Source organism: Miniopterus natalensis, chromosome 6 (genome assembly GCF_054644295.1).
Source record: "Miniopterus natalensis isolate mMinNat1 chromosome 6, mMinNat1.hap1, whole genome shotgun sequence".
In the NCBI taxonomy this organism is placed as follows: domain Eukaryota; kingdom Metazoa; phylum Chordata; class Mammalia; order Chiroptera; family Miniopteridae; genus Miniopterus; species Miniopterus natalensis.
In genome coordinates this window covers 64490314-64515591 of record NC_142086.1, presented here as the reverse complement: position 1 = coordinate 64515591, position 25278 = coordinate 64490314, and the positions used below count along the sequence as shown (strand labels likewise).

General features: G+C 40.4%; 1 protein-coding gene across 1 annotated transcript in view; it reads left to right on the top strand.

The window, feature by feature from the left end:
* Window positions 1-4387: 4387 nt before the first annotated feature.
* The window catches only part of TMEM212 (transmembrane protein 212), a 50544-nt gene continuing 29653 nt past the window's right edge, over window positions 4388-25278 (top strand). The window contains 5 exon segments of the mRNA XM_087817819.1: window positions 4388-4546; window positions 10845-10883; window positions 10886-10930; window positions 12104-12163; window positions 13632-13955. Of these exon segments, the coding sequence (XP_087673945.1) occupies window positions 4388-4546; window positions 10845-10883; window positions 10886-10930; window positions 12104-12163; window positions 13632-13955 (627 nt within the window).

Here is a 25278-nt window from a genome sequence, read left to right as displayed (position 1 = left end):
CCCAAGCCATTATGAGAAGTTTCAGTCCAAGTTGAAGCCCAACAGCTAGTAAAAAGGTGGGGGAATGTGCCTTACGAATGAGCATTGGAAAGGCTTTTCATGCAGTTAAGAAGCTGGAATATTTGGAAAGAAAAAAATATATCTTTGTGTCTGCATAAGTGGTGTTTCTGCACAGTGTAACCTAACACACCTGTTCCCTCGTTCCTGTTCTGGGACACAATTTCTGTCTGGTGCTGAAGGAGAGCAGAGCAGCTTTTGCCTTAATTCCTTACACTATGGCCCACATTCACCAATACGCTCAAGGATTATGGAGCCACCATGACTGTAAGACTGAGTAAAAGTTAGGCCATTCACTTCACGCAGTTAATAAAGCTAAATCCCGCCCCCCTTTTGTTCTCCCACCTTTTAATTTGAAATTTTCAAACCTACAGAAAAGTTGAAAGAAAGTGTAAAGAACTCTAACTTACCTGGTTTCACCCATAGGGCATTCTCCTGCCTAACTATGATGGCATTCATACCCCCAAGGTCCTTAACGTTCATACACTAGTATGGTCTGATATAAATGCCCTACTTAAATTTTCCCAGTCATTTCAATAACTTTTTTTTTATTATCTTTCAGGAAGTGGACAATTTTGGCTCGTCCAGGCTCATGCTTTGTAAAATGTCCCTATAATCTGAATTTGTCTGATTTGTTTCTTTGGGATTGGACTCAGGCTGAACATTTTTGCCAAAAACACTCCATGGGTGATGGTGTGTGCTCCCATTGAGTCACCTCAGGAGGCAACGGTGTCAGGTCGTCCTGGTATTGCTGATATAAAGTTTGATCACTTGGTTAAGGTGTGACTGCCGTGTTTTCCAATGTGAAGGCACCCTTTTCCATTGTGTTTGAATCACTTACTATGTTGAGGTTAGCAGAGTATTGATTTTCCAATTTTTTCATTTCTTTTTTATGTATCAGATGTACCCCTCAGTATCGAACCCAGGTCTTTCTGATGTCAAAGCTCATGCTTTTTCTGCTACAGGTGCTACCTCTCTGGTGTGCAAATGAGTGAAACGAGCCATCTGAAGCTGCTGGGAAATAAAGCATCTTAGTTTTATCTAAGATGTAGAGCTTTATTTTATTTTATCTTGGAAAAAAAATGGACCCCTTCTGTAGCTTTAAAACCTAATTTCAAAAAACAAAAACAAGCAAAACAAAAACAAAGCAACCCAAGATTATAGCACACCCAGAGCTATTACTTCTAGGGTTCACATGTGAAGGAATGTATCTAAAGAGATAGAGAACATCCAAATCAGCTTCTCTCCTCCAGCATTTCTAACATTATCCCACCTCATTGGGGGACCAGGAGCATTGTTTTGCAGGGGATGGGTGGGTGAGTGTTGACATCAAAATGTCATTTTGTTGGAGTGGGGGGAGCTTTTTGTGTGTGGCAAAGCTGGATTGAAGAGTTTGGTGGAACTTCTACCATTCTTCCCTGAACCAAGGTTGTGGGTGTCCCTGGGTAAAGGGAAAAGTAAGGTCTACAAAGGAGCCTGCAAAGACCTTCACTCCACCTCCTCCACCAGGGTTACAGACCCACCACCTTTCGGTAAACTAGTGCCAAAAGGGAGGGAAGGGCCCTGAAGGGGGACGGGGGGGGGGGGGGGGGGGGGGGGGGGGGGGGGCTGTGAGCCTGGCTGGCTGCTGAACACTGAGGACGCAGAGATGAGAGAGGGAGCCTGGGCCAGGAGCAGAGCTGCGCTTCCTGCTCTTCCCAGTTGCTGCCCTCCCTGAAACTCTCCTTGCTTTAGGGAAATTCATGTGGAAAGATTCCTGCAGAAAGGTATAGCTGGAAACAGAGAAAGAAATCCCTAGTCCTGCCTGTCCCTTCTCTTTGTTATATTAAGTGGCAGTGACTCTTCTAATCACTGATAAATTCAGGTTTACAAGTCACACTGGCAGTGTCAGGGTTAGCCTGTCAATGTTCCAAACACTGAATGAGTCCCCCCCCATCCCCAAATGAAAACAAAAATATTCTTTGTTTGCCATCTTTGTACTGTTTAACATGAGTATTTCAACAGTCTTTATTTTCCAAACATGCAAACAGGAGAGAGTGATCTGACCCACAGTATATTGACATACCATGTAGCTGTAACCTTGAGATAAAAGTAAAGGAAAAAGTTGAAACAGCTCAAACCAAATCCGAACAGATGAGTCTTTCTTTGTCACAGGCCTCTTCCCTCTGTAACAGGGGAACTCACTAACATTAGCACACCCTGGCAACGACGGGCACACAGAGACAGATCCACACTTGGCAGGCCCCCGGGACCCCAAATGCAGAGCTGGGACGTCTGATAGATTAATTAACTAATTTGACAAATGTACTGCTCTGGGCCAGGCACTATTCTAGGTGTTGGAAATGTCTTATACATCTAGGGGAGCGATTTTCATCCAGCAGGCACACTGGGTATGCCACAAGAATTTTTTTTAAATGCAATACCTGACTATTTCGTCAGGGGCACTGACCTCTTTTGCCTTAGACTGTAAAATTTTAAAAAGATAACAGTCAACACAATAGCCATCCGGTGTGAATGAATCAAAATTATACCTTTTTTTGTTGTTGTTGTCAGATTGGCAAAAAATATATTTTTTGGTGTGCCGCAGAATTTTAGTAATTAGTTTATGTGTGCCATGAGAAGAAAAAGGTTGAAAATCGCTGATCTAGGGGATATATGAGACTGGCAAGCATCTGCCCTTGTGGAATTTATCTAGAGGCCTTAGAGAGAAAACCAGAGACTACACTGCCCCGCGTTGAGAGAAGATGGGAAATAGCCACAGCAGAAGCGTGAGCTGGTTTTCTGGTTTCTGTACATCCAGGAATGCAACTGCTTCAAAATCTGGGTCATGCTGCGGCCTGGCTATTACAGACAGAAAAAGAGAAAAAGAGCAGAGAATCAGAAGGAAGCTTCTCTCCTCACAGGACTTGGGAGGGGCCTTCGGGTGCTTTTACTAAATTGATCAGGAATAGCCAAGCCTGATGTTTATCAGATGAGAGCAGCAATTCTCTGCCTCTGTCTTATGGTGAAACAACTCCCCAGATGAAATGTCCCAGCATAAGGACAGGTAAATAACTAACTGAGCACCTTTGCTATGCGGGAGGAGCTTAGTGCTGAGCATTTATAGGTATTGTCGCATTTAACCATCTCAATCACCACCTGATGAGATAAGCACTAATTTACTCCCATTTCTCATACGAAGAAATAGACCTAGAAAGTGAAGTAACTTGACCTTGCCCAAGGACACATACCTGGTTAGATAGCGAACAAGAACAGGATCCTAGCTCTGTCTGATGCCAAAAATCCATGCTCTGAGCCACTGCATTTCCATCCATAGAATTCTTTCTCATCATTTTATGTAAGAAAAAAGATGTTAATATTGAGTAGGAAAATGACTCTGATAGTTTCAGAATGAAGTCTGTGTTTTCAAGATATTATCTTGGAAGAGACAGTCAAACATGTCCCATCGGTCAAAACCACATAAGCTCCACAATCTCAAAGGCAAGAGCTGAAGTTTGCAACTGCTTAAATGTACATAAGCCCGACTGCTAAAATTTGAATTACAATTCAAGAATAAATGGAGATCGGTATTTTATTCAACTAATAAATTACCCCTCAAAGTTTATTTTACAACTGCATGTATTTCTATCTTTGCGCGTTATTTGATAATTGAATTACTAATAAAATAACTAACGTGAAGCCGGTTTAGTGAAAACAATGCAGAACACCAGAATGAAGCATATGCCTATTTAGGAATAAGTTCATACCAAAAATTGGTATTAAAAAAATAAAAAAGAATTGTAATAGGGTTGAACTTCAAAAAGAGGAGAGGTCTTACTTTTGCTTTAAATCATTTAAATTACATGGAATGAAAGGTGATCAGAGTGCTTAGTTTTCTTTGTTTTGTGGGAAATTGTGCTGGGAATGTGGATCTATTGTGCACAAAGGATGTTGGCTTTATGCAGGAACCACTAGGCAGGTTGAGCTGAGAAACAATTAGCTCAGTCAGCAAGGCTCTGAGCCTGATTAAGCCAGGAAGTGGTCACTCCCCACGACGGGCGAAATGAAGGGAATGAAGGCGGTCGCCCCAAACGAGGACTGATTTCTCTCTCTCTCCCTCTCCAAGTAAACTAGTATGAGAATTTATTGTGTCAAATCTATGTCAAGGGTTATTTCATTCCATTTATTATCATAGGTCAAACCATTTGGAATCTTGTTTCCAAGCAGATCAACAGTCCACATGTATCATGGCTACTGTCTCTAAGAAACTTGTGTTTGTTGAGGCCTGACATACCCTCATGTTTTGGTAACAGAACATATTTGAGACCAAGGACCCAAGTCACAGAGGAAAATGCAGGGCCTGTACCAGCCTGCTGGCCGGATTCTCATTACTTTGGGGGCTCTCAGTGTTTTCTCCGGAGTTATTGCTTTCTTCCCAGTCTTTTCTTTCAAGCTTTGGTTCATAGGATGGAGTGTCTGGATTGCTTGTCCCATCTGGAATGGAGCTTTGGTAGGAAAACTTTTTGTTACATATATTGAGAGAATACAGGAAGGAGGGAGGGAAAGAGGAAACAGAATAACATACCTTCTTAAGTTTTCCAACAATATGAAAAAATTAAAATTCTACCAAAAATCAGAATTTACCTTAGAACATTAATTTCTATTAGTTGCATTTTAAATATAGGATTTTTCTGAAAATCACTTTATTATGTGTGCTGTATGTTATGTATACTATAACAGAAATACTGTTCAAGAAATTCTTAAAAAGTTATTTTGTTTTAATCTTCTCACCTTGATATTCTAGGAAATTAAAATATGTTTTGAAATTGGAAGTTTATATATATCAGGGGGTTGGGAGAGGTAGAAGAGGGTAAGGGGGGATAATGGTGATGGGAGGAAACCTGACTTTGGGTGGTGAACACACAATACAATATACAGATGATGCATTACAGTATCGTGCATGTGAAACTTATATAATTTTATTAACCAATGTCACTGCAATAAATCCAATCAAAATATCAACCATAAAAATTATTTTAAAATAGAAAACAAAGTAAAATAACTTTCAGACTATGCTTTCATTAGAAATGCTGACATGTATCTTTACAACCCCAGTTTGCAAGCCTAAAATCTTAGTTCTCTCTCCTTTTTCTCTGCACACAACTATTTGACCTGAAACTAATTCAAGAAGTTGGATGACTAACTTCACAAACTTCCCAGTTCTCTAGGAAGGTATGCATGTGCCAAGTACAAGTTGGCACCAAGTAGGTGCTCACTGTCTGCTCATTGACTGATTGCACAGGTGAAAGATCAAACTGGTATGTGAGACTCATGGGTCAAAGAAGTGGCCCATCTAGCCCTGGCTTTGGGGTGGTATGACTTAGGAGATACAGAGGCTCACAGACACAACAAATCCTTCATTTTTCCCCCCAAGTTACCTGGTGCTCACCACTGAAGACTAGAGAATTCAATTTAGAGCCTTTTGCTCTTAAGAAATTTTCTATTAAAATGTAGTCACTCTTGGGAGGGGCAACATTTTAAGTCTTTAAAAAAAATCAGACTTTAATTGGGATAGTACTTAAATATGAGATCCTAGGAAATATAATTTTAATCTACCTATTTACAAAACATGTAAATGCTTTGAGTTACAATGGAGTGTAAAATAAGGTCTTTATGGTGGCAGAACTCGGTCCAGCGAGGTTTAATGATAGTGTGCAGATGAGAACAAGCCGGAGTGTAGAGCTGAATGAATGAGGAGACCATTCGATGGTGTTTTTCTTTTTTCTTTTCTTTTTAAATACATTATTTTACATCCACCACTCCAGTCTTGGCCCTTTGCTCTTTTCCCTAACACCTACCCAAACTATATATTAATTCAAAGAAAAAGTTATTAAACACCTACCAGAATGCAAAGATGGCAGTTACATTTAGTCAAGTAGCTTCCAAACTTATTGGTGATACAAAGTAAAAAGAGAATTTTACATCTGAAACATATGTAATTCCACTTATATATTTTTCTCTAGGTAAATAGATATTGATACATATAAATAACTAGATCTATATAACAAGTTTCACAAAACCACACCTAACCTTCTCTGTGAAATGAATTCTAATATTTTCTACTCTTTAATTTTTTAAAAATTATGACTTCACATCTGATCCAAAGTTTAACAAAATCATATTATAGCCCAACCCTGTGTTCCTTTCTTACAATTCTTTGCCTATCCCTGCAAAGTCTATTATAATACAATCAACAGATATTCGTGATCTGGTAAGATTTGATATTGGTAATTTGAATATATGCTTGTTATAGAACAAACTTCTGTTTTGCAATTAGATCCGGAGAATCTATATGGCATATCTCCAGCATGGAGCTAGCTGGTGACTATTTTATTCTGAGAGTCACAGCATGGGGAAATGGCGTTGGAGAGGTTGGATTTGAAGAGGCGGGCCTACTTTCAAGTCCTGACTTTGATGTTCTTGGTATGGGGTCAGGAGAAGACCCCTCACCTAACCGGTACCCCATTGCTGTTGCCTATAAAATGGGGTATTTTACCAGTAAAAACAGCTTATGTGAAACTCTCCAACCCTAAGATGCTCTGAGAGAATAAATGCAACCTGAGCAAAGATTGTATAATAAAGATCTTTGCCAATATTAAAGCCCTGTACAGGTGCTGGTTGACACCATGCCTTTCACTGTCCAAACCCTTTGTTCCTAACCCCTTGCCACCCAGTTCACTCTCCCATCCCACTCCCTGATGACTTGCTGAGTTCCCCATTCTGTTACCTCCTGGACTTCATCTCCTTAGCTCATTTCTTTCCCATCACACTGACTTCTTGTTGTTTTCAAATATGCCAAGATGTGTCCGCCTCAGGGCCTTTGTACAGCCTGTTCTCCCCCTGAAGCCTCTTCCCACACACAGCTTGTTTCCTAACCTTTAAGTCTTTGAGCAAATGTCATTTTCTCACTGATGCCTTCCCTTACTACCCTACTTAAAATGGCAAACCTCCCCACAGTTGGCATTCCCTGCTCTATTTTTCCGCATAGCCCTTATCACCATCTAATATCCTGTATAATTTGCTTATTTATTGTTTGTTTGCTCTCCTCCAATGTTTATTGTACAAGGGCAGGGTGGTTGTTGTATTTTCTATTTTGTTTATTACAGTATTTCCAACACTTGGAACAGAGTGAGCCACATACTAGATATATTCAATAAATATTGTTCAATAAACACTGTTGAACAAGTGAATAAATCCCATGCTCTCCATGCTGGTGATAAAGAATTCTTTACACAGTTGAACTCTGATTAGACTGCAAAAACTAAAGGTCAAGCTGGTATTTATACTAAAGCAGGAAAAAATCCTCATGAAAAGGAAAGCAATGAGAGTGTTCACTTTCAATAATGTTTAAATTTGAAATACAATTTCTTTTTCCTAAGTGAGTTTTCTACTGAACCACAGCTCTGTCTGATCAGGGTCAACTTCAAAAGGCCTCTGACTCATTTCGCAACCTTCCTTGCCAGTCATTTCTCAACTTGCCTGCAAAGTGTATCTTCCTCTGGTGAAGAGATAATTTATACGCTTCAATCGTATTGACATTTCCCTTTGCAAATGACTCCCTATCTCTTTGGAGACTTGTAAGAGAGAGATTTTTACGAGTGGCACAGCGCTTTGTATTTGTTCAGTGCCTTTCATTCAAGGCTTTCTGAATTCTTCACAAATATTGGTCCTCAGACTCCTAGGTCTATTCTGCCAGCCACAGGATAAGCAGTTTTTTTAGAATCTCTGAACTAGTTATTGAATCGCATCATCTGCTGGAAAGTATGCAGCAAGGAGATTATAGCATCTTAAGGTCTGAGCTCTACTTTAATCCAGGAAAACTTATCTTATAGATCAAGATCCTATGAAGAAACCAAAGTACAGTGAGTTTCACAAGATCTGAAGCCTGGAGGGCCCACTGACTTGGCCAATGGTGAGCAAAAGTGCTTTACCCAGAACCCTGCTTGGAGATGGGAACTTGGGAGAAAGATAGGGCTAGACCTACCCATGCAGCTCCAGGCTCCTTCTCTGTTACAGGAGGGACTTAATTTCACCACCGCTTAAGTCTCTTACAGCTTCAACAGTTCTGTGATTTCTAACCACCTGATGGTCAATTTTCCCCTTAGATATCCTAAACTTCTTTAAGTTCAGCTTGTCCAAAAAAATTTTCTTACCACCAAAAACAACAATTTCTTCTCCTGGCTTCCTTGTCTTTTTCAAACCTTGGAGCAATGTTTGACTCAATCCTTTCCTCTAAACTAGTGCTTCTCAAACTGTCATGTGCATATGAATCACCAGGGGATCTTGTTAGCATGCAAACTCTGGTGCTGGCTGGCCCGTATGGCTCAGTTGGTTGAGCATCTTCCCAAGCATCGAAAGGTTACTGGGTGGATTCCTTGTCAAGGCACATGCTTCCGTTGCAGACTCAATCCTCAGGAGGGGGCGTGCAGGAGGCAGCCCATCGATGTTTCTCTCATTGATGTTTCTCTCTCCCTCTCCCTTCCTCTCTCTAAAATCAATAAAAACATATTGCAAACTCTGATTCAGTAAATCTGGGGTAAGGCCTGAGATTCTATATCTCTGACAAGTTCCCAAGGACTTGTCCTGCTGGTCCTAGGACTGTGCTTTGGATGGCACTGCCTGAAACCAGCCCATCCTCAGCCCCACTCCTACCCCATCACATCTAATTGTTACTGGAGCCCAATAATTAAGTTCATCCTGCCTGAACCTCTGGACAAAAAATGCACACAAGTGGGGGGTTTGCAGTAAAGAAAGGAATTTGTTCATTAAAATTGGCCAGTCTGGAGATGGGTGAGCTTGTGTCCTGAAAGAGCCTACTCCCCCATGGCATGTAGTTTACAGACTATATAGGGCAAAATCACAAGACACCGTGGGTTAAGAGTCTGGGTCTCTTAGGAGCTGATTGGTCAGAGGTGAGATAAGGGTAATAAATCACTTCTTCAGGTCTAGGGCAATGTATTTTTAAAATTTATTGATTGGTTTTAGAAAGAGAGAGGGAGAGAAACGTCAATTTGTTGTTTCACTTATTTATGCTTTCATTTGTTTATTCTTGTATGTGCCCTGATTGGGGATCGAACCTGCAAGCTGTGTCTATTGAGATGATGCTCTAACCAACTGAGTTACCTGGCCAGTACCTGTTTCTTCAGGTCTTGAGGACAACTCCGGGGTCAGCTCTGGAATCCAGAACTGGTTTCAAGGAGAGGTAGCCAAGAGGGTCATCCTGACTTACTGGCAGAGGAGCTGAAACATAACTTAGATTAAGATGTTATCTTTTTTAGCCTGCTAGGGCCTTAAACCTTGTGACCATTAGTCAGAACCCAGGTACAGTTTTCTGCTGCCTCAGGGGTCAACAATCATCAAGGTGAGAGACTATAATCAGGTCAGTAAAGTGTGCTGAGAGGAGGGGAAAAATGATTGTTTTAAAATTAGTTTAAATCAAATCAGAATTACGAGGACCTTCTTCTTGTTCTCACTGTGCACCCCCACCCCGTTGCAGGGTTGGTCCCTGGCCCTGGTCTGGGTGCAATCAATGTGTTTCTCTCACATCGATATTTCTCTCTCTCCCTCTCTCCCTTCCTTCTACTGTCTCTAAAAATTAATGGGGGGAAATTATCCTCGGGTGAGAATTAATAGCAACAACAAAAAAGTAGATCTACATGATAGGGTCACAATGAGTGAACACGTGTGAAGTGTTTGGATAGTGCCTGGCAGAGAGTAAGTGCTCAATGAATGTTAACTGTTGTCATCATTCTATCTACACAGCATCTGTCACATCCCTTGTCTGTAACAGAGCCATAACAGACGTTCATAAGTGAATAAATTAGCCCATATCAAAATGATTCCTCTAAAAGTTTCTATTTCTGTTGTGACTGCTCCCTGCTTCCTTCACTTCATCTTCTTCTGGGAACTGCATCCTTTACTTGAGCAATTTAAAGATTTAGTGGGAGGGCTCACAATTATCATGCAATCAGAGTATTAGCCCCAACTGTTGCAAAACCCAAGTACTGTCCCTAGAACTGAGCACTTACCAGCCTGTGGAGAGGAACTGAGGAAGGAGGGTGCCCCCTCCCCAAGCACCCCACCCTGTGCTTCCTCACAACCTGACTGCTGGCTCTGCCCAACTTTGTCCCTCTCAGACGCTCCCTCCCTCACCTTTCCTTTTCCCACTTGACCTCTTCCCTACCTCAAATTGCTTCCTTGTTTTTATTCTTTCCCCCTCCCTATCTAAACCCAAACATTTTTTTAAAGAAATAAAAGGGGAAGGCTGTGACTCCTGAGGGCACACTCCCACTCCATCTCCAGTGCACAGTGCTGGGCGGAGGGGTACCAGTAAAGATGAGTGGGCTGGGCTCCTGAGCCCCGTCCTGCAGGGTGGATCTAACAAGTTACTAGTATTCACGCACCAGCCTACTCCATGAAAGATCTTTTTCAAAGTTTTGTGTAAACAAAGTAAAATTCAAGCTGGCAGCTACAACAGCATTTTTCAACTTTTGAAAGGAAAGAAACAGTTCATGCCCAAGTAGTTAAGGCAACCTGGAATCTAAGCATCTGATAATGTCAGCTATCTGCTTGGAGTTAAACCAGCAGAGAGGCGTCTCCCTTGCTTTTATCTCCTTTGCTTTAGTGTTTCTCACAGAGGAGTGACGTGTCATTTGAGCGCCTTGCCTCTGAAAGCGTAGACTGGCCGTGGGCTTAGCCAGCACTGTTACAGTTTTGTTGTACTATTTGTGCTGGCTCAACCTCCGTAGGGTCCCTTGGAAACTTTCCTCCTGCAGAATCAAGCCAACCTCTCTTGACTACAGATGGTTCTGTTTTTATCCATGGGAGTTTTATGGTATGGCGATGCCAAGTCTGGAATTTCAGGCTTAGCTGCATGAGAAGTTTTGTGTGAGTGTATGTGTGTGCTCCCCCCTCTCGAATTCTCTAAATCCAACATTCAAAATAAAATATGCCAGGAAAATGAAATGCTAGGTCTCAAAATAATAAATATGCCAGACCCAGAGCTACAAAAGCAGCATACCACAAAACCACACTGGTAGAAGCTCTGATTTTCTCCCCCTTATATTTGTTGAGACTATATATATACATTCATGTTTATTTCTCTGTCAAAAACCTAAATGGTACTATTTTTAGGCCTGCCCTCATTCTATATCTTATTTCAGGCACATCTCCTCCTGGTTTTCTCTCAGTCTCAAAATATTTCTTGACTAGGAACAAACGATTTCTGGGTTGGAATAAGTGATTTCCAGGCTCAGTGACCACAAAGGTCTCCTTTATCAGACCTGGTGCTGAATCAAAGATGAGCCCAGAATTTTTTTTTTCTTCATTATCTATTGCTCAGTTCTAGTGACACCATTCCCTTCTTTGTGTAACTATTTTTATTCTGTACTTTGGGCCTTTTTCCTTCCACGGAGACTATAAAGAACTCTCTTTGAAAAGCTGGACTCCACTGCACCCAGAACAATAAACACCCCATCATGCATTCATTCTAATGATAATCTTTGTTACTTGAGAAACAGGGATTGCGTATTTGTATCCCACCAACAGGCTTTTCAAGAGAAAGCAAATAGGAAAAGATAGTGCTGCCGCTGAGAGGGTTTTCAGGGTTTTGTGACACATTTCCATTCCGGTTCTTCCCATGTGCAGTTTTAGCAATTTGTAAGAAAGATGAACAATAGACAATTAATCAAAATGGAACATATGGCAAGGGTTATAAAGCCAAGCTTCTATTGCAGTGGCACCTCACTGTAGCAAAGGTTATAACTGTGATAGCAAAGACAACACAGAAAATCAAAAAATGAGCTTGAATGAATCATATCTTTATGACACTAATGGCTTGTTTTCCTCATTGTCATCACGGATGAAGAGGAGATCGGAGCCATAAATCCATTTAGCCATTTGCTGTTTCTTCTAGTTCATGATAAAGTTGTCAAGTTGTGAGACAGATTGAACTCTTTCCCGAGGTACATTCTATCGTGGATGTTATTCTTCCATCTTCCTTTCGCAGGCCGTCACAGCCGGTGCACTCCTACAGTTGGCTCACAAAGAGTGGACCCAGAGACACTTGGTAAACATGTAGACATTGTTGACGTGAAAAATGTCCAAACCTGTAAAGAATTTTTGTAAGATTTTATTTGAGTCAAAACTGACGACAATTGCCAAGAAGCAAGATCTAAACTTCTTCGGAGAATGACAGTTTTGCAGGTTCTTTTACGCATTTGAAATCAAGGAAGGAACATAAGGAAGATTACGTGGAAGTGGGAGAGAGCAAGATGGGGATTGGATGCCGTGTAATTAACAAGCAAGATTGCATGCTCTCTTTAGGGTGGTTGTGCCTTAGAAGGAGGGGTCTGAAAAGGGACATTTCAAAGGTGTGTCAACCTAGATACACAAGGACAATGGGGCAGGATTTGCTTAAGGCGAAGATAAACATTTACTAAAGAAGTTCTAAGCCTGAGACGTGACTTCCCACCACAATCTGCCCAGTTAGGAATTTATGATCAGATTACCCGGTGAGGTTACTTTCTGTCACTGGACTTGTCCGTTTTATTACAGAACCCCTTTTACTTCCACAACATCGAGGAGGATGGTACAGTGGATTCAAAGATCAAATCTCTACTAGCTCAGGATAGAGAACATGGAGAATGTCATTTCCCATTATAATTGAATTCTGTCTAACTGATGCCTTACTAAGATAGATTTTAGTAATAAACTATGTCTTCAATTAAAATTTTTTATCTGATTCCTGCTCCAAACATTTTCTACAAGTTCCTGTGATTATTGTAAGTGTTGTCATTTGGGGAAGACAGAGCCAATGTTAGTGCTCCTGGGTTTCATCTTGAAGGAAGAGATCTATAGGTTCCTCTGCTTTCAATAATGCAATTTCAAGTATCGACTCCTCAATTGGGGATCTCCTCCCAATCTCCCTGTATTCTTTCCCCTTAAAGAAAGAATGAAAAGTCAGAATATCTTGAATTTTAATAATACTGAACCAAGTAATCCCCGCATATAGAAAGACTGCCTTGATCTCATTAGAAATCTTTCTCCTGTGGCCACAGCAGTGCTTCTCAAACTTAAATGTGGGTGTGACTCACCTGGGGATCTGGGTAACATGCAGGTTCTGATTCAGTGGATCTTGGTGAGACCCGAGATTCTGCATTCCTATCAATGGCCCAGGGGGTGTCAGTGGGCCATGGACCACACCCTGATTGGCAAGGTCCTAGGATAAGGCAGGGATTCTGTTTAGTCATCTGTTTTTCCCACCCAGACTGGTTCTCAACACATGGCAGGTGATAAATATTTGTTGAGTGAGATTGATCTCATGATTTCATTTTTTGCCCCAGTTGTTTGATGTTATTCTTCCATGATGTGGACTGAAGAGGAAGATACAAGAGCCTAAGAGAAGGTTGTGGCCCATTTCTCCTTCATTTCCCCGGGGGAGAAATTAAGACCTGGCATCTCTTTCTTCTTATTGCTAAGAAGCTTTTGGGAAATCTGGTTCCCAAAGTAACAATTTGTTTCTGCTTTATTTTCAGTGGGAAGCTAGTTTCACATTTGTGATTCTGAGCCTTATGGGATGTCCACTGCATTTTGCAGTAGCCTTGGAATCGGCTCTCCTCGGCCCATACTGCTTCTACTCATTTTCGGGGGTTGCGGGGACCAATTATCTTGGCTATGCAGTCGCCTTTCCTTTTCCGTATGCAAAATTCACATCGGTGTGCGTGGATCCACCACACTACGAAGAGTACCACCTGACACTTCAAACCCTTGACCTGTGCCTGAGCGTTGCCATGTTTTGTGCGTCCCTGACAGTGTTCCTCAAGCTCTCTGCAAGGCTTATCTGGAATGGACACATCAACGTAAGTTTCAAGAAAGGGGGAGCTGGTTCTTGTTCCACCCTGAATGCTAAAATGGAAGATCTTGTGTATTCATAGTAAATCTGTCCCTTATTCAGCACTGTATCCTATATAACCATGCTTGTCAGTGCTTGGCACATAATAGATGCTCAATAATTGTTTTTGTGGGAATGAATGGAAATATGCAGTTGTGATAACTAAAGGTATGGATGTAGTAGCACCAGCTAATTTTTATCTCAACAGGCAATTTAAAAAATTACTAATTGAGATAAATACTAAGAGCTTCGTGTGGTAATTGAAAGCAGCAGCCTTACTATTTTTAATATTAGTCAAATACAGATATCTTCATTTAGCTTCTATCCCATTCAGAAAGATATACATCCCACTCTTTCTACTCTTACTCCGGCAGAGAGGCTGATACAGGCTAACATCAAATTTTATTTTCTAACTTTTTCCAAAGGAGCTAATAATAATATTAATGATATGATAATAATAGAAACATGAACTATATGTTAACTGTGTATCAGTGTACTTCCCATTTTACAGATAGTAAACTGAGGCTAAAAAGTTTCTGTAACTTGCCCAAGGTCAAGCTAATGTGTCTAGATTCAGAACCCAGAGCCATTTCTCTTAAGCAGCCAGATCTATTCTGTGTCTCCTTGTCACCCAACCTTTCCTCCTCCGCTAGACCATAATAGGCATGGCTCTGGCCCCCAGGAGGTTTAGAGCAGGGTCACTGGGAGAAGAGCACAAGTGGTTTCTGATTCTAAATTTCTACGGGTATTGATACTGGGTCACTGCTTTGTGGGTTGAACAGCTTTCTTCTGGAAAGAGCTATTCCCCAGGGAAAACTCTCATACTGGCTTTATGATTCAAGTCAGTATTATATTAGGATCAGGTGAATTTAAGTAAGGTTAGCCAGTTATTTTTTTCTCCCAATTTGATCCTATGAACACCAACCATTAAAGCTAAAAATACAAGAATTGACACTCTCAAAGCCTTTTGTGGTCAATTGGTCCTCTTGAAGTTCTACATAAGTCTGCAATATCTATTTCTCATGGTTCTGGAGGCTGAGAGATCCAAGATCAAGATGCTGGCAGATTCAGTGTCTGGTGCAAGCCCTTTTCCTAGTTTGTACATTATTCAGAACAGAGTTGATTTTACAAGGACCCTCACCAAGAGTTGAGATGAACAGACAAAAATTGCCTCCCCTATTATATTGCCAGGGCATCTAGAAGTTTAGTATTTGAGATTTCTCCCTCGTGATGAACATCCTGAATTTCTAAAGCCCTTTGTTAAACGGAGCATATGCCTGGGAGAAACACACATTTAAGTGTTGGGATCCATAACTCCTCAGCATGGATAGTCAATTAGACACCTAGGATAGAAGGCAGGGAGAAAAAATTAAAAATTTACAAAGAATTGGGTAAGCGAGCCCCATGAAGACCCAATAGTGACGCCACCTAAAGTACCTGGGGCCAAATTAATTAAAAACAGAGTAAAGCTCTCCAACTTCAGAGTTTTGCCTTGGCCCATCTTGTTCAGGATACAGTTCTTGGTGTGTGATTTCTAAGCTAATAGGACGCAAAACAACTACAGAGTGAGGCAACAGTAGGTTTACAGTCATTTGTATGAAAAATAATACAATAATTAATAAACAGGGATACAAGAATAAACTCTGTTTCTCATACAACTGTAAACTTATTTTTGCCCCACCCTGTACAACATGTTTCTCCTAGTGGACCAGTGGCATCAGTATCTTGTTAAGCCAGATTTCTGGATCTAATCCAAGATCATTCCTACTGGGTCAGAAACTCTGGGGTTGGCAGCAGGGAATGTGCATTTTTAACACATGACCCAAGAGATTCTGATGAAAATTCTCTTCCTAGGACAAGATAATATTAGTGTCACTTCTGGACAGAATCTCAGTTTTCCCATCTGCATAGAATGTAACACTAGTTTGGGTTAGAGTTCCAGATAAATTTAATAAGCAGCATGTCTTTGGTGAGTGGTTTTGGATAACTAGACACCACTTAGTCCACCATCGTGGTAGATCATGTTTCATTAGGGAAGATGAGTAGCTGACATACGGTGAGGTGATGTTAGGTATTAATAACTAGCACTGCCCCGAGCCCACAAGGAACACATACAGCCTTAGTTACTAGGTAGAAACCTTTGTTACCAGGTAGAAATCTCGGCTATGTTCAACTTCCAGCATTGAAATAAATGTAGTATTTATCAAAATTCTAGAAAACACACAACTTCCTTAGAAGGAAAGGTGGGTCACTTGTTGGGATACAGAATTCTATATAGTGATTCTACATTTAATGAACTCTAATATAGTTGTGCTGTTAGAGTCCTGACATGCTAAAAGGAATAAGTAATATTTTAAAATTTTGTTGAAAACTATAATAAATATTGTAAAATATGCCGCTGATTCACACGTCTTTCATATATAAACAAAACACCAAAAATGCCTTTAAAATCTGCACTTTTAAGTGTCTGCCTGAAAATTAAAATTCTCTTATGTAAATATAGTCCATATCTGAAAACTCAAAAAGTATAAAAATTTGTAAAAAAGAAAAAAGTGACGGTGTGAAGGAAGATTTGGGAAAAATTGTAGTTGTACTTTATTTTATCACAGAACAAAGTCAATTTTTTTCAGATCCATATGTACCGGTCAATATTATAGAAAACATTCACTTCTAAGAGTATTTTTCTGTAAGTTCAAAAACATGTTTTCAGAAATGAATTAAACGCTCCTTAGGAATTACCACATTTATTATTTCTTTCTCCTCTCTGCGTCTTTCAGTTTAGTAGAATTGAAGTGATCTTGTGTTCCAGTCAGCTGGAGCTGCTATAACAAAATACCACAGAGGATGGCTTAACCAACACACATTTATTTCTCACAGTTCTGAATGCTGGAAGTCCAAGATCATGACTGGTTCTTGGTGAGGCCTCTCTTCCTGGCCTGTGGATGCCACGTTCTCACTCTGTGCTCACATAGCCTTTCCTGTACCAGCTCCTGGGAAGAGGAAGAGCTCTCTCTTCTTATAGGGGCACTAATTCCATTATAGGGGCTCCATCCTAATGACTTAATCTAAACTTTATTACCTCTCAAATGATATCCCTCCAAATATCACCACAGTGGTGATTAGGGCTTCAACATATGGATTTGAGAGGGAAGACACATAGAATCTTGCTGAAGATCACACAGCAATGGTGTGTGAGGGTGCAGTTAATTTGTACCCAACCAAAACCACAGTGAGAAATGCTTGAGCCACAAAGGGTTTGACGATTTTGCTAAACACTCACAAAGGCATCGTGTGAGTGCTACAGACTAAATGTCTGCCACGCCCCCCCTCCCATATTCATGTTGAAGCCCTAACTCCCACTGCGATGGTATTAGAAGGTGGGGCGTTTGGGAGGTAATTAGGCTTAGATGAGGTCATAAGAGAGCCCCCATGATGAGATTACTGCCTTTATGAGAGGATGAAGAGACCAGAAATATCTCTCTGTTCACCAAGTAAGGATATAGCAGGAAAGTAGTCATCTTCAAGCCAGGAAGAGTGTTGGCACTAGACCCTGAATCTGCCGGCACCTTGACCTTGGACTTTCAGCCTCCAGAACAATGAGAAATAAATGTTGGTTGTTTAAGCCACCTAGTTTATGGGAGTCTGTTCTAGCAGGCAGAGCCGACTAAGACAGTGAGCCCTTCCAAATTTTCAGGGCCTCATGGGAAGGGGTGGAGCTGGGAAAGGAGTAAGCGCTCCCTGCTTGTGCCCCTCCCTGCACGCAGGCTAAAGTGACCCTGTCGGCTTAGGACACAGTGCAGGAAGCAAATGAGCACAACACAGAATTTAAGTCGAGAAACTAAATCATAGCCAGAATTGTCTACATTCTTTCAAGTGATGGGAAAGAAAAGAGTTGGGACGCCAGACGCACTGCAGCTGTCCCCTGCAGCTACTCTGCCCCTCCTCCAGGAATGGAGAGGCTTCCTTTGTTTTCCTTTCATTATTCATTGTTATGTTTGGGTTTTGGGGTTTTGTTTTTTTAATGAAAGGGGGAAAGAAAATATTTTCCCCCTTATCATGTGAGACAATGGTTTTAATTATTTTTTTCAATGAATTGAGCTATTTGCTTCCCATAAAAGATGTAGGTAAACCCTTTAAATGCAGTTCGAAAACATATGGGGACAAAATATTTATCAGTGGAAGACCCTCTTCTTCCAAAATGAAGACAGATTAGCAAGCAGCAATATACTGGCTTCAGATCCTCCAGTGGATCTCCGCTGCATCATTAGCAACATAAATATAACAATGTAAATATGTTTTGAAATAAGTTTACCTGTGACTCTGATCCTCAAGGTCTGAGGCCTCCTGTTGGGCTATAGCAGATTTTTCTGCTGCTTCTAGGAACTAAATCCCCTTGGGTTAATCTGAAGTAAAACTCAAACAGGACCATAGAACAGTAAGACTCCATTGCATTTCTTCCTAACAAATTCCATTATGTGGTTTCTTCAAACTGGTCAGTAGAAAAATCCAAATCTAGAAAAGTAATGATAATTCAGGGCATTACTATTCCTGTGGTCCCATTATTTTCTCTGGAATAATAATAGCAGTTACATAAAACTGGGTAATAGAAGAATAATTGTAGGTGCTATTGGGCAGTTCCTATTTTTCAGGTGCTTTACCTCCTTTATTCCTCACACAACTTCAAAGTTCATTATCCCCATTTCACAGATGAGGCTGTTGAGGTACCCATGTGGAGCCAGGATTTTTTCCCAGGTTTCTCAGGGCGTGGAGCCCAGCCTCCTTGCAGCTGGGCCACGCCTCTTAGGTGGTATATCTTCATTGCTACCTATTCCAAGTGACCTTGAATAGTCTTTGCTTTTCATAAACAATCTTTCTTATGTTTCTCACAGACAAAAAATAGCTCATATTTTAGATATGGAAGTTATTTTTTCCAGAATATTTTTATTTTATTTAATCAGTGGAACCATGCCAAGGATGACAGCAACTTACTAAGAGAGGGGAAGGGGCTAAAGTAATATGTTAAAATAAACTTGATATTTTTTCAAAGAGAGAGCAATAGGCAGGAAGGGGTTAGTAACCTGAGAATAGCTTTTTGTCAATTTTTACTTTATAAATTATTGTCAATGTATTTTTCTTTTGACATAAAGTCAATAAGTCTTTTAATATAAAATATCTTAGTGGGGTTTTTCCTTGCTCCTTACTGTTAATGTAAAATCTTCTCATTAATAATATATTTTAAATGAAATTTTAAGTCTTATAAAACAAGTAAGAAATATATTTAAAATAAAAAGGAAATTTTTGTTTTCTAAAAAGACAGAAATTTGAGTAGAAATCAGAAGCTGCCATTCTCTGTAATCATGTAAGTTCAGTTTTCTTTGTAAATACTAGTGAATATTTCAGAATGATTTAGTGGTGCAAATATGTGAGCACAAAACCATTTAGAAATGTAACAATGCTGGTTGGAGACTTTAAATTTTATTAATTAAAGAGGAGAATACTTGATGGCTATTATTGGATGACTAAGTTAACTCCCCATAGGAAAGAAGGGAGAGAAACAGAGGAAGTAATTAAGGTGAAAAACAATGGGGGTTGTGTAGGGTGGGGAATGACATAATGACACTTCCCGTCCCAGACTGACCCTGGGAGCCAGCGGGGACTGTGGACACCACTGTACACATCAGTAGAGGTGAACTTCAGCTTCCTCATCTCTAAGACCACAGAGCTTGGCCAGCCAGTCTCTTAAGACCTTTCCAGATCTGGCTTAGCCTCTGATTTTGATATACAACTTTATTCCACTGGAGAAGATTAACATTCAGAAGGGAGAAATGTGAGCAGCAATGGCTGGCTCTCTCTTTGCCTGTCCTGTGCCACACTGATGTGTTTGCTGGGGGACACCACATGGCCTTACTATGCGAGCTCAAGAAGTCATGTACACCAGCAATATTATTTGTGAGAGATGGTATGAGAGTTGTCACAGATTCACAGATCACTTTAACCATTTTAGAAAAAAACCTTTCTTTGCTCAATATTCAATTTGTCATATCAAACCAAACAGCATTATCTTGTTGGCTGTCTTTAAAAAACAAAACAAAAACAAACAAACAAAACCCTCACCATTATATTATTGAATAAGTAAGAAACTTATAACTCCAATTTATTTGCAAAAAAGGATTATTTTAAAATGTTTTACTTCTCTTACATCACATAACTAACCTAGATGAAAAGGAAAGTGCTAGTTAAAGCAGTGAATTACTAAGTGCTGGGTGGTAGTTAGTACCTATGTGATAAGAATATCTTCTGTTCACTGTATATGACTTTTCTCTTGTCATGTGTCAAGGAGTATGCACCCAAAGCCCTAAATATAATATTCATTACTTATACTTACTCCTCTACATTTATTGAAAATATATTAAGTGTCAAATATTATGCTAAAGGCTAAAGGGTAGAGACAGAAAGATGAGCAGCATACATTCAGGTCCTCCATTGACTTAGAGGGACTGAGGGGAAACGAGATTTGAGCCAGGAGGACAAGAGGCTAGGTGAGGAATAAGCTCTAAATTAGGGAGTGATGCTGGGCATGCAGAACGGGTGATGCACGTGAGATATTTAGGGGGTAGGATCAACGGGATTTAGTAACAGTTAGCATGTGGGACAAGAGAGGGGCCCAGGAAGATGCAAAAGGGTTCCACGAGGAATAAGACAGGGCAATTGGATTCTATGTGTAAGTCTTACTCTTCTCTCATTTAGGGTAAATATTCAGTTTCATCATTAATTAAAAACCATTGTGAGCCCAGCCCAGCCCGTGTGGCTCAGTGGTTGAGCGTTGACTTATGAACCTGGAGATCATGGTTCAGTTCCTGGTTGAGGCACATGCCTGGGTTTCAGGCTCGATCCCCAGTAGGAGGAGTGCAGGAGGCAGCCAACTGATGATTCTCTCTCATCATTGTTATTTCTCTCTCTCCCTCTCCCCTCCTCTCTCTGAAATCAATAAAAACATATTTTAAAAAAACCAAAACACTGTGAGCACTCAGAAGAAATGAGAGGACTTCAGCCAATGAGGTACTGGAGCTTGCCACTGGACACTCCATGTCTTTCGTTGGTCACATATCAGATGCAAATGATGACTTGCTTTGAGTTTATAATACACTTAGTGCTGAAGGGCATGGTCTATGAGGCAGTCTAAATCTAGGCCATATGTATTATTTAACAACTGTTCTTCTACTGAATCTCCCATGACAAAGATTACCCATGAATGACCTATAGGTAGCCAAGCCCAATGGACTCTTTTCAGTCCACTTTGACCTCTTCACAGCCTTCAAAACTATTGACCACTTTTCTCCATGAAATTCTCTTCCCTTTGACTCACATGCACCTTTTGCTTTGGTTCCTTTCCTTCTTCATGTTATTTCCTCTCAGTCTTCTCAGAAGGCTCCTTTGCCCTGCTCACCCCTTAAAGGCTGGTGGCCTTAGTTACTACCTTTGGGCTAATGCCCCACACATCTGTATCTGTAGCCCAGTTTTCTCTACCACTCTTAATGAGCTCTATATCTGACTATTTTTTGGACACTCTCCTGGGTGTCCTCAAACACATCAAATTCAAGATGTCATAATGAAGCTTATCATCTCCTTGTCCTCAATACCTACTCTTCTTCCTGTATCTCCAGCTCAGTTGCCAGCACTCAGGACACTCAGGACAGGCCTAACACCGGGAGTCATCCTTGACTCCTCACACCTGACTGAGTCAATCACCATATCCTGACAACTGCACCTCTTAAATATTTCTTTATCCCGTCTCCCTTTCTCTGTACTAACCATGATGGTCCCGGTTCAGCCCTTCAACTTCTCTCATTCAGACCTCTTTGACCCCAGTCTTGCAGTCTTGTCTTTCTTAAGAAGTATCGTCCACATGGGCCCTAACATGAGCTCTCTAAAGTTCAGATCTGCTCTTGTTATTCCTCTGCTTTACGTCCTTCTATGGCTCCCCTTCACACTCAGGCTACGGCCAACCTCCTTCCTGTGACAGCCACATGTATTCAGCTCCTTTGCAAGAATGTGAGTTCCTTGAGGACAAGGACTGTGTAAGGTAAGCAGGAAAGGTGGGACTGAGAGCAGAGAGATCAACGGTAGCAGAGTCGCAGATTGCGATGCTAGATGTCATTTTTATGTCTTCCTAGCCAGAGCTAAAATTTTACCTGAACCTAGAGCGGGGGTATTTCAAATTGAAAAACAATTCACATCTCATGAGGGAATTTACTATGGTCACTGGAACCCATGAAGGATCTCCAGGAAGGACTACAAAGGAAAAAGATTTGAATTCTCATACCAAGAAACAGTGGTTTATTGAAGAAAAATTGCTTTCAGCAGTTTTATAACACATGGAAAACCTGATGTGCCATGGTATTACTGAAGCCAGACAGCTGGAGGTGAAATTGTTTCCTCTGTCACCTACTATCTGAGTACCTTCATGCAAGTCAATATTGAACCTCTCTGAACCTAAGGTTCCTCATTTGTAAACTGGAGATAACACCTACCTCGCATGTTGCAAAATGGAATGATGTAATTACTACGGAGAGCCTTACACTGAGCATGGGACTTGATAAGTGCTATCTTCCCCTTCCTTCTAATCAAATTTAAATTCTTGGCTGCCATTCAAAGATTTCAGAAAGTACCCTTTACTCTTTCTGTTAATTTTCGAAAAGCCCCAAACCAATCCAAACCAGACAAAACAAACAGTAAGTGACCAAAAGAGATATTCAACAGAGAGATTCCACACTTCCTTAGATGGCCCTACCCACAAAAGTAACAGTTCTTCCTGACTGTTTTATGCTTATGCCAGATATTTTATTACACTTATATTTCTTTTTTATTTCTTTCTGCCATCTCCATTTACCAGTATCACCAATTTTCTTCTCTCTGGTGTTTTCTCTTAAATTCTTAAGTGGTACCATGATACTGTTACTTGAGTCATCCCTCATTGGGTTCCTGTGACATAAAAAGGGTGAAATTAAATGTCAGAAGTGACACTTTATTCTCTTTGATAAATTGTAGAAATAAACTCTACTTTATTTTTCTTTTCGTCCTAGGGTCAAAAGAACGGACAATAAATTTGAAGCAATGTTCCTCTTAAATTTGTTATATCTGTGGCCATGATTTTGAAATATTTGCCAGTAATTTTGACCTTTAAACACTTTTTCTCTATGTTCTTGTAAAATAAAAATTGAAATAATTGTACATTTTAGTCCTTTTTGATTACTCACCTTGTTTTTTCTGATTTACATGTTATGATTTTTAAAAATTGAAATTTCATCATTGTTGGCTAAAAAAGTTTCATAGAAATTTTGAAATCTTAAATATAAATTTGCAGTGAATAAATGTTTTCTTTAAATTTCTCTTGTTCCTGTGTGATGTTTCGTTAAACTGTAATTCCATATTACCTAAATTAAGGAAATATTTTTCTTAGCATTTCTTCATTGCCATCACCAAAGTGACTTTAGGTCTTCAAACACAATTGAAACATTAAATAGTGGCCATATGAGAAGTACCCCTGCAGGGAGAGTATAACCCTCCCTCTTGGCCTCTCTGTAGCTTGTCTTTGGCACTCATGACAAACAGTTTAATAGTTGGAAGGGATCTTAGAGGCCCTGTAGGCCAACTTCTCATCAAATGTCCCAAGATCTACGTGCCCCTGACAGCTCAACCATTCCCAAGAGGCAACCCCACCCACCTGTTGAGTGACTCCAAATGTAAGAGTCTTTCTTAATTCGGCCAGAGATCTGCTTCTTATCTTCTCTTTGCTTTGGTCCCACCTGTAGCTCCTAACAGCACAGAGGAGTGGTTCTCAAATGTGATCCCCAGACCAGCAGCATTAGCATCACTTGGGAACTTGTAAGATCTGGAAACTCTGGGGCTTGGTCCCAACAATCTGTTTTAGGAAGCTCTCCTCCAGGTGATTCTCATGCACTCTAAAGTTTGAGAAGCACTGGTATAGAGTAGCAGCAAGTGGACAGGACTTTGGAAGAAGAAACCCCTAGGTTCAGATCCTGGTCCTCTGTCATTTTAGGCAATAGCCTCAGTTCATCCCTGGTCAAATGGAGCTGACGGAGGTAGCTGATTCTCAGACTTTCTGAGAGAATTTAGTGATACACTGTAGGTAAAGCAAACAGCAGAAACTCTAACACACCTTAAGCACTCAAAAATAGTGTCTAGTGATATGGATTCATTCAACACACTTATTAGTTGCCTTTGAACACCAGTCTTTATAGAGTCCATTCATTTGACAATGGATGAGTACAGAATAAAAATTTTAGACATAATACTTTAGGCATATTATGAAAAATATGATACTCAGAGAAGTTAAGTGACATGTTCAAGGACACACAACTCAACTATTGATGTTTGGAGGTCCTTTAGGAGCCTCCCAGGCCTCAGCTTTTCAATCAACACATTTATCTGTCACTTAATGCAGCAATATGATATCTAGTCCTGGCCTGGTGATGACACAAGTAGGGGCTTCAAATTTATCAGTATAGTGTCTGAATTAATTTTAATATTATTTGAGCATTCCCACACAATATTGGGCAACCTAGCTATTTATTTACTTATTTACATTTTTGCTTTCTTATTTACATTCCACTCTATTCTGAAAGGATTTAAAGGAACTCTGGAACATTTTATTAAGAGTTGAAATTCCAGCTGCTACAGCACCAACTGTAGGACAAGTGAAGGCCCATAGTTGCTTCCCGGAACGTTAACAAGAGGCAAATGTGCAAAATGCTGAGGATTTCAAATGGATACTAAGGGAAGTAGTCCAATACCAGGTGCTTTAGGTTAAGTGGAATCCTTTGTGTAAACTGTTCAAAAGTATAGTCAGATATCAAGAAATACAGGGGTTTATTTCTTGCCTTTGCATTCACAAAGAAAAGAGCAGACATTTTGCTATGCCCTCGCCTAGAGAGAACTAAATGGTTAACTCTCACCATCCTGTGCCAAGAAGTCTGCTTTACAGACCAGAAGGAATAAGGCACCTTTACTTTAAACAGCCTGTTTCCAGTTTTGTTTGGCTGTTAATATTACTGGACTAGTGACAGAGGCCAAGGCAGGAAAATGGGCTGGGTTACTTACAACTCTTTGAATGTGGACACATCAGCTTGTGGGAAGGAAACTATTTAAAATGGGGCTTAGGGAAAACGGGAAAAAAATCCCCTTTCCCCATATGAGATTCTTCCATGGTGTTGTCATGCAATCTTGAAAACCTCCATAGAACAGTAGATCACTCTTATTGGCTATATGCA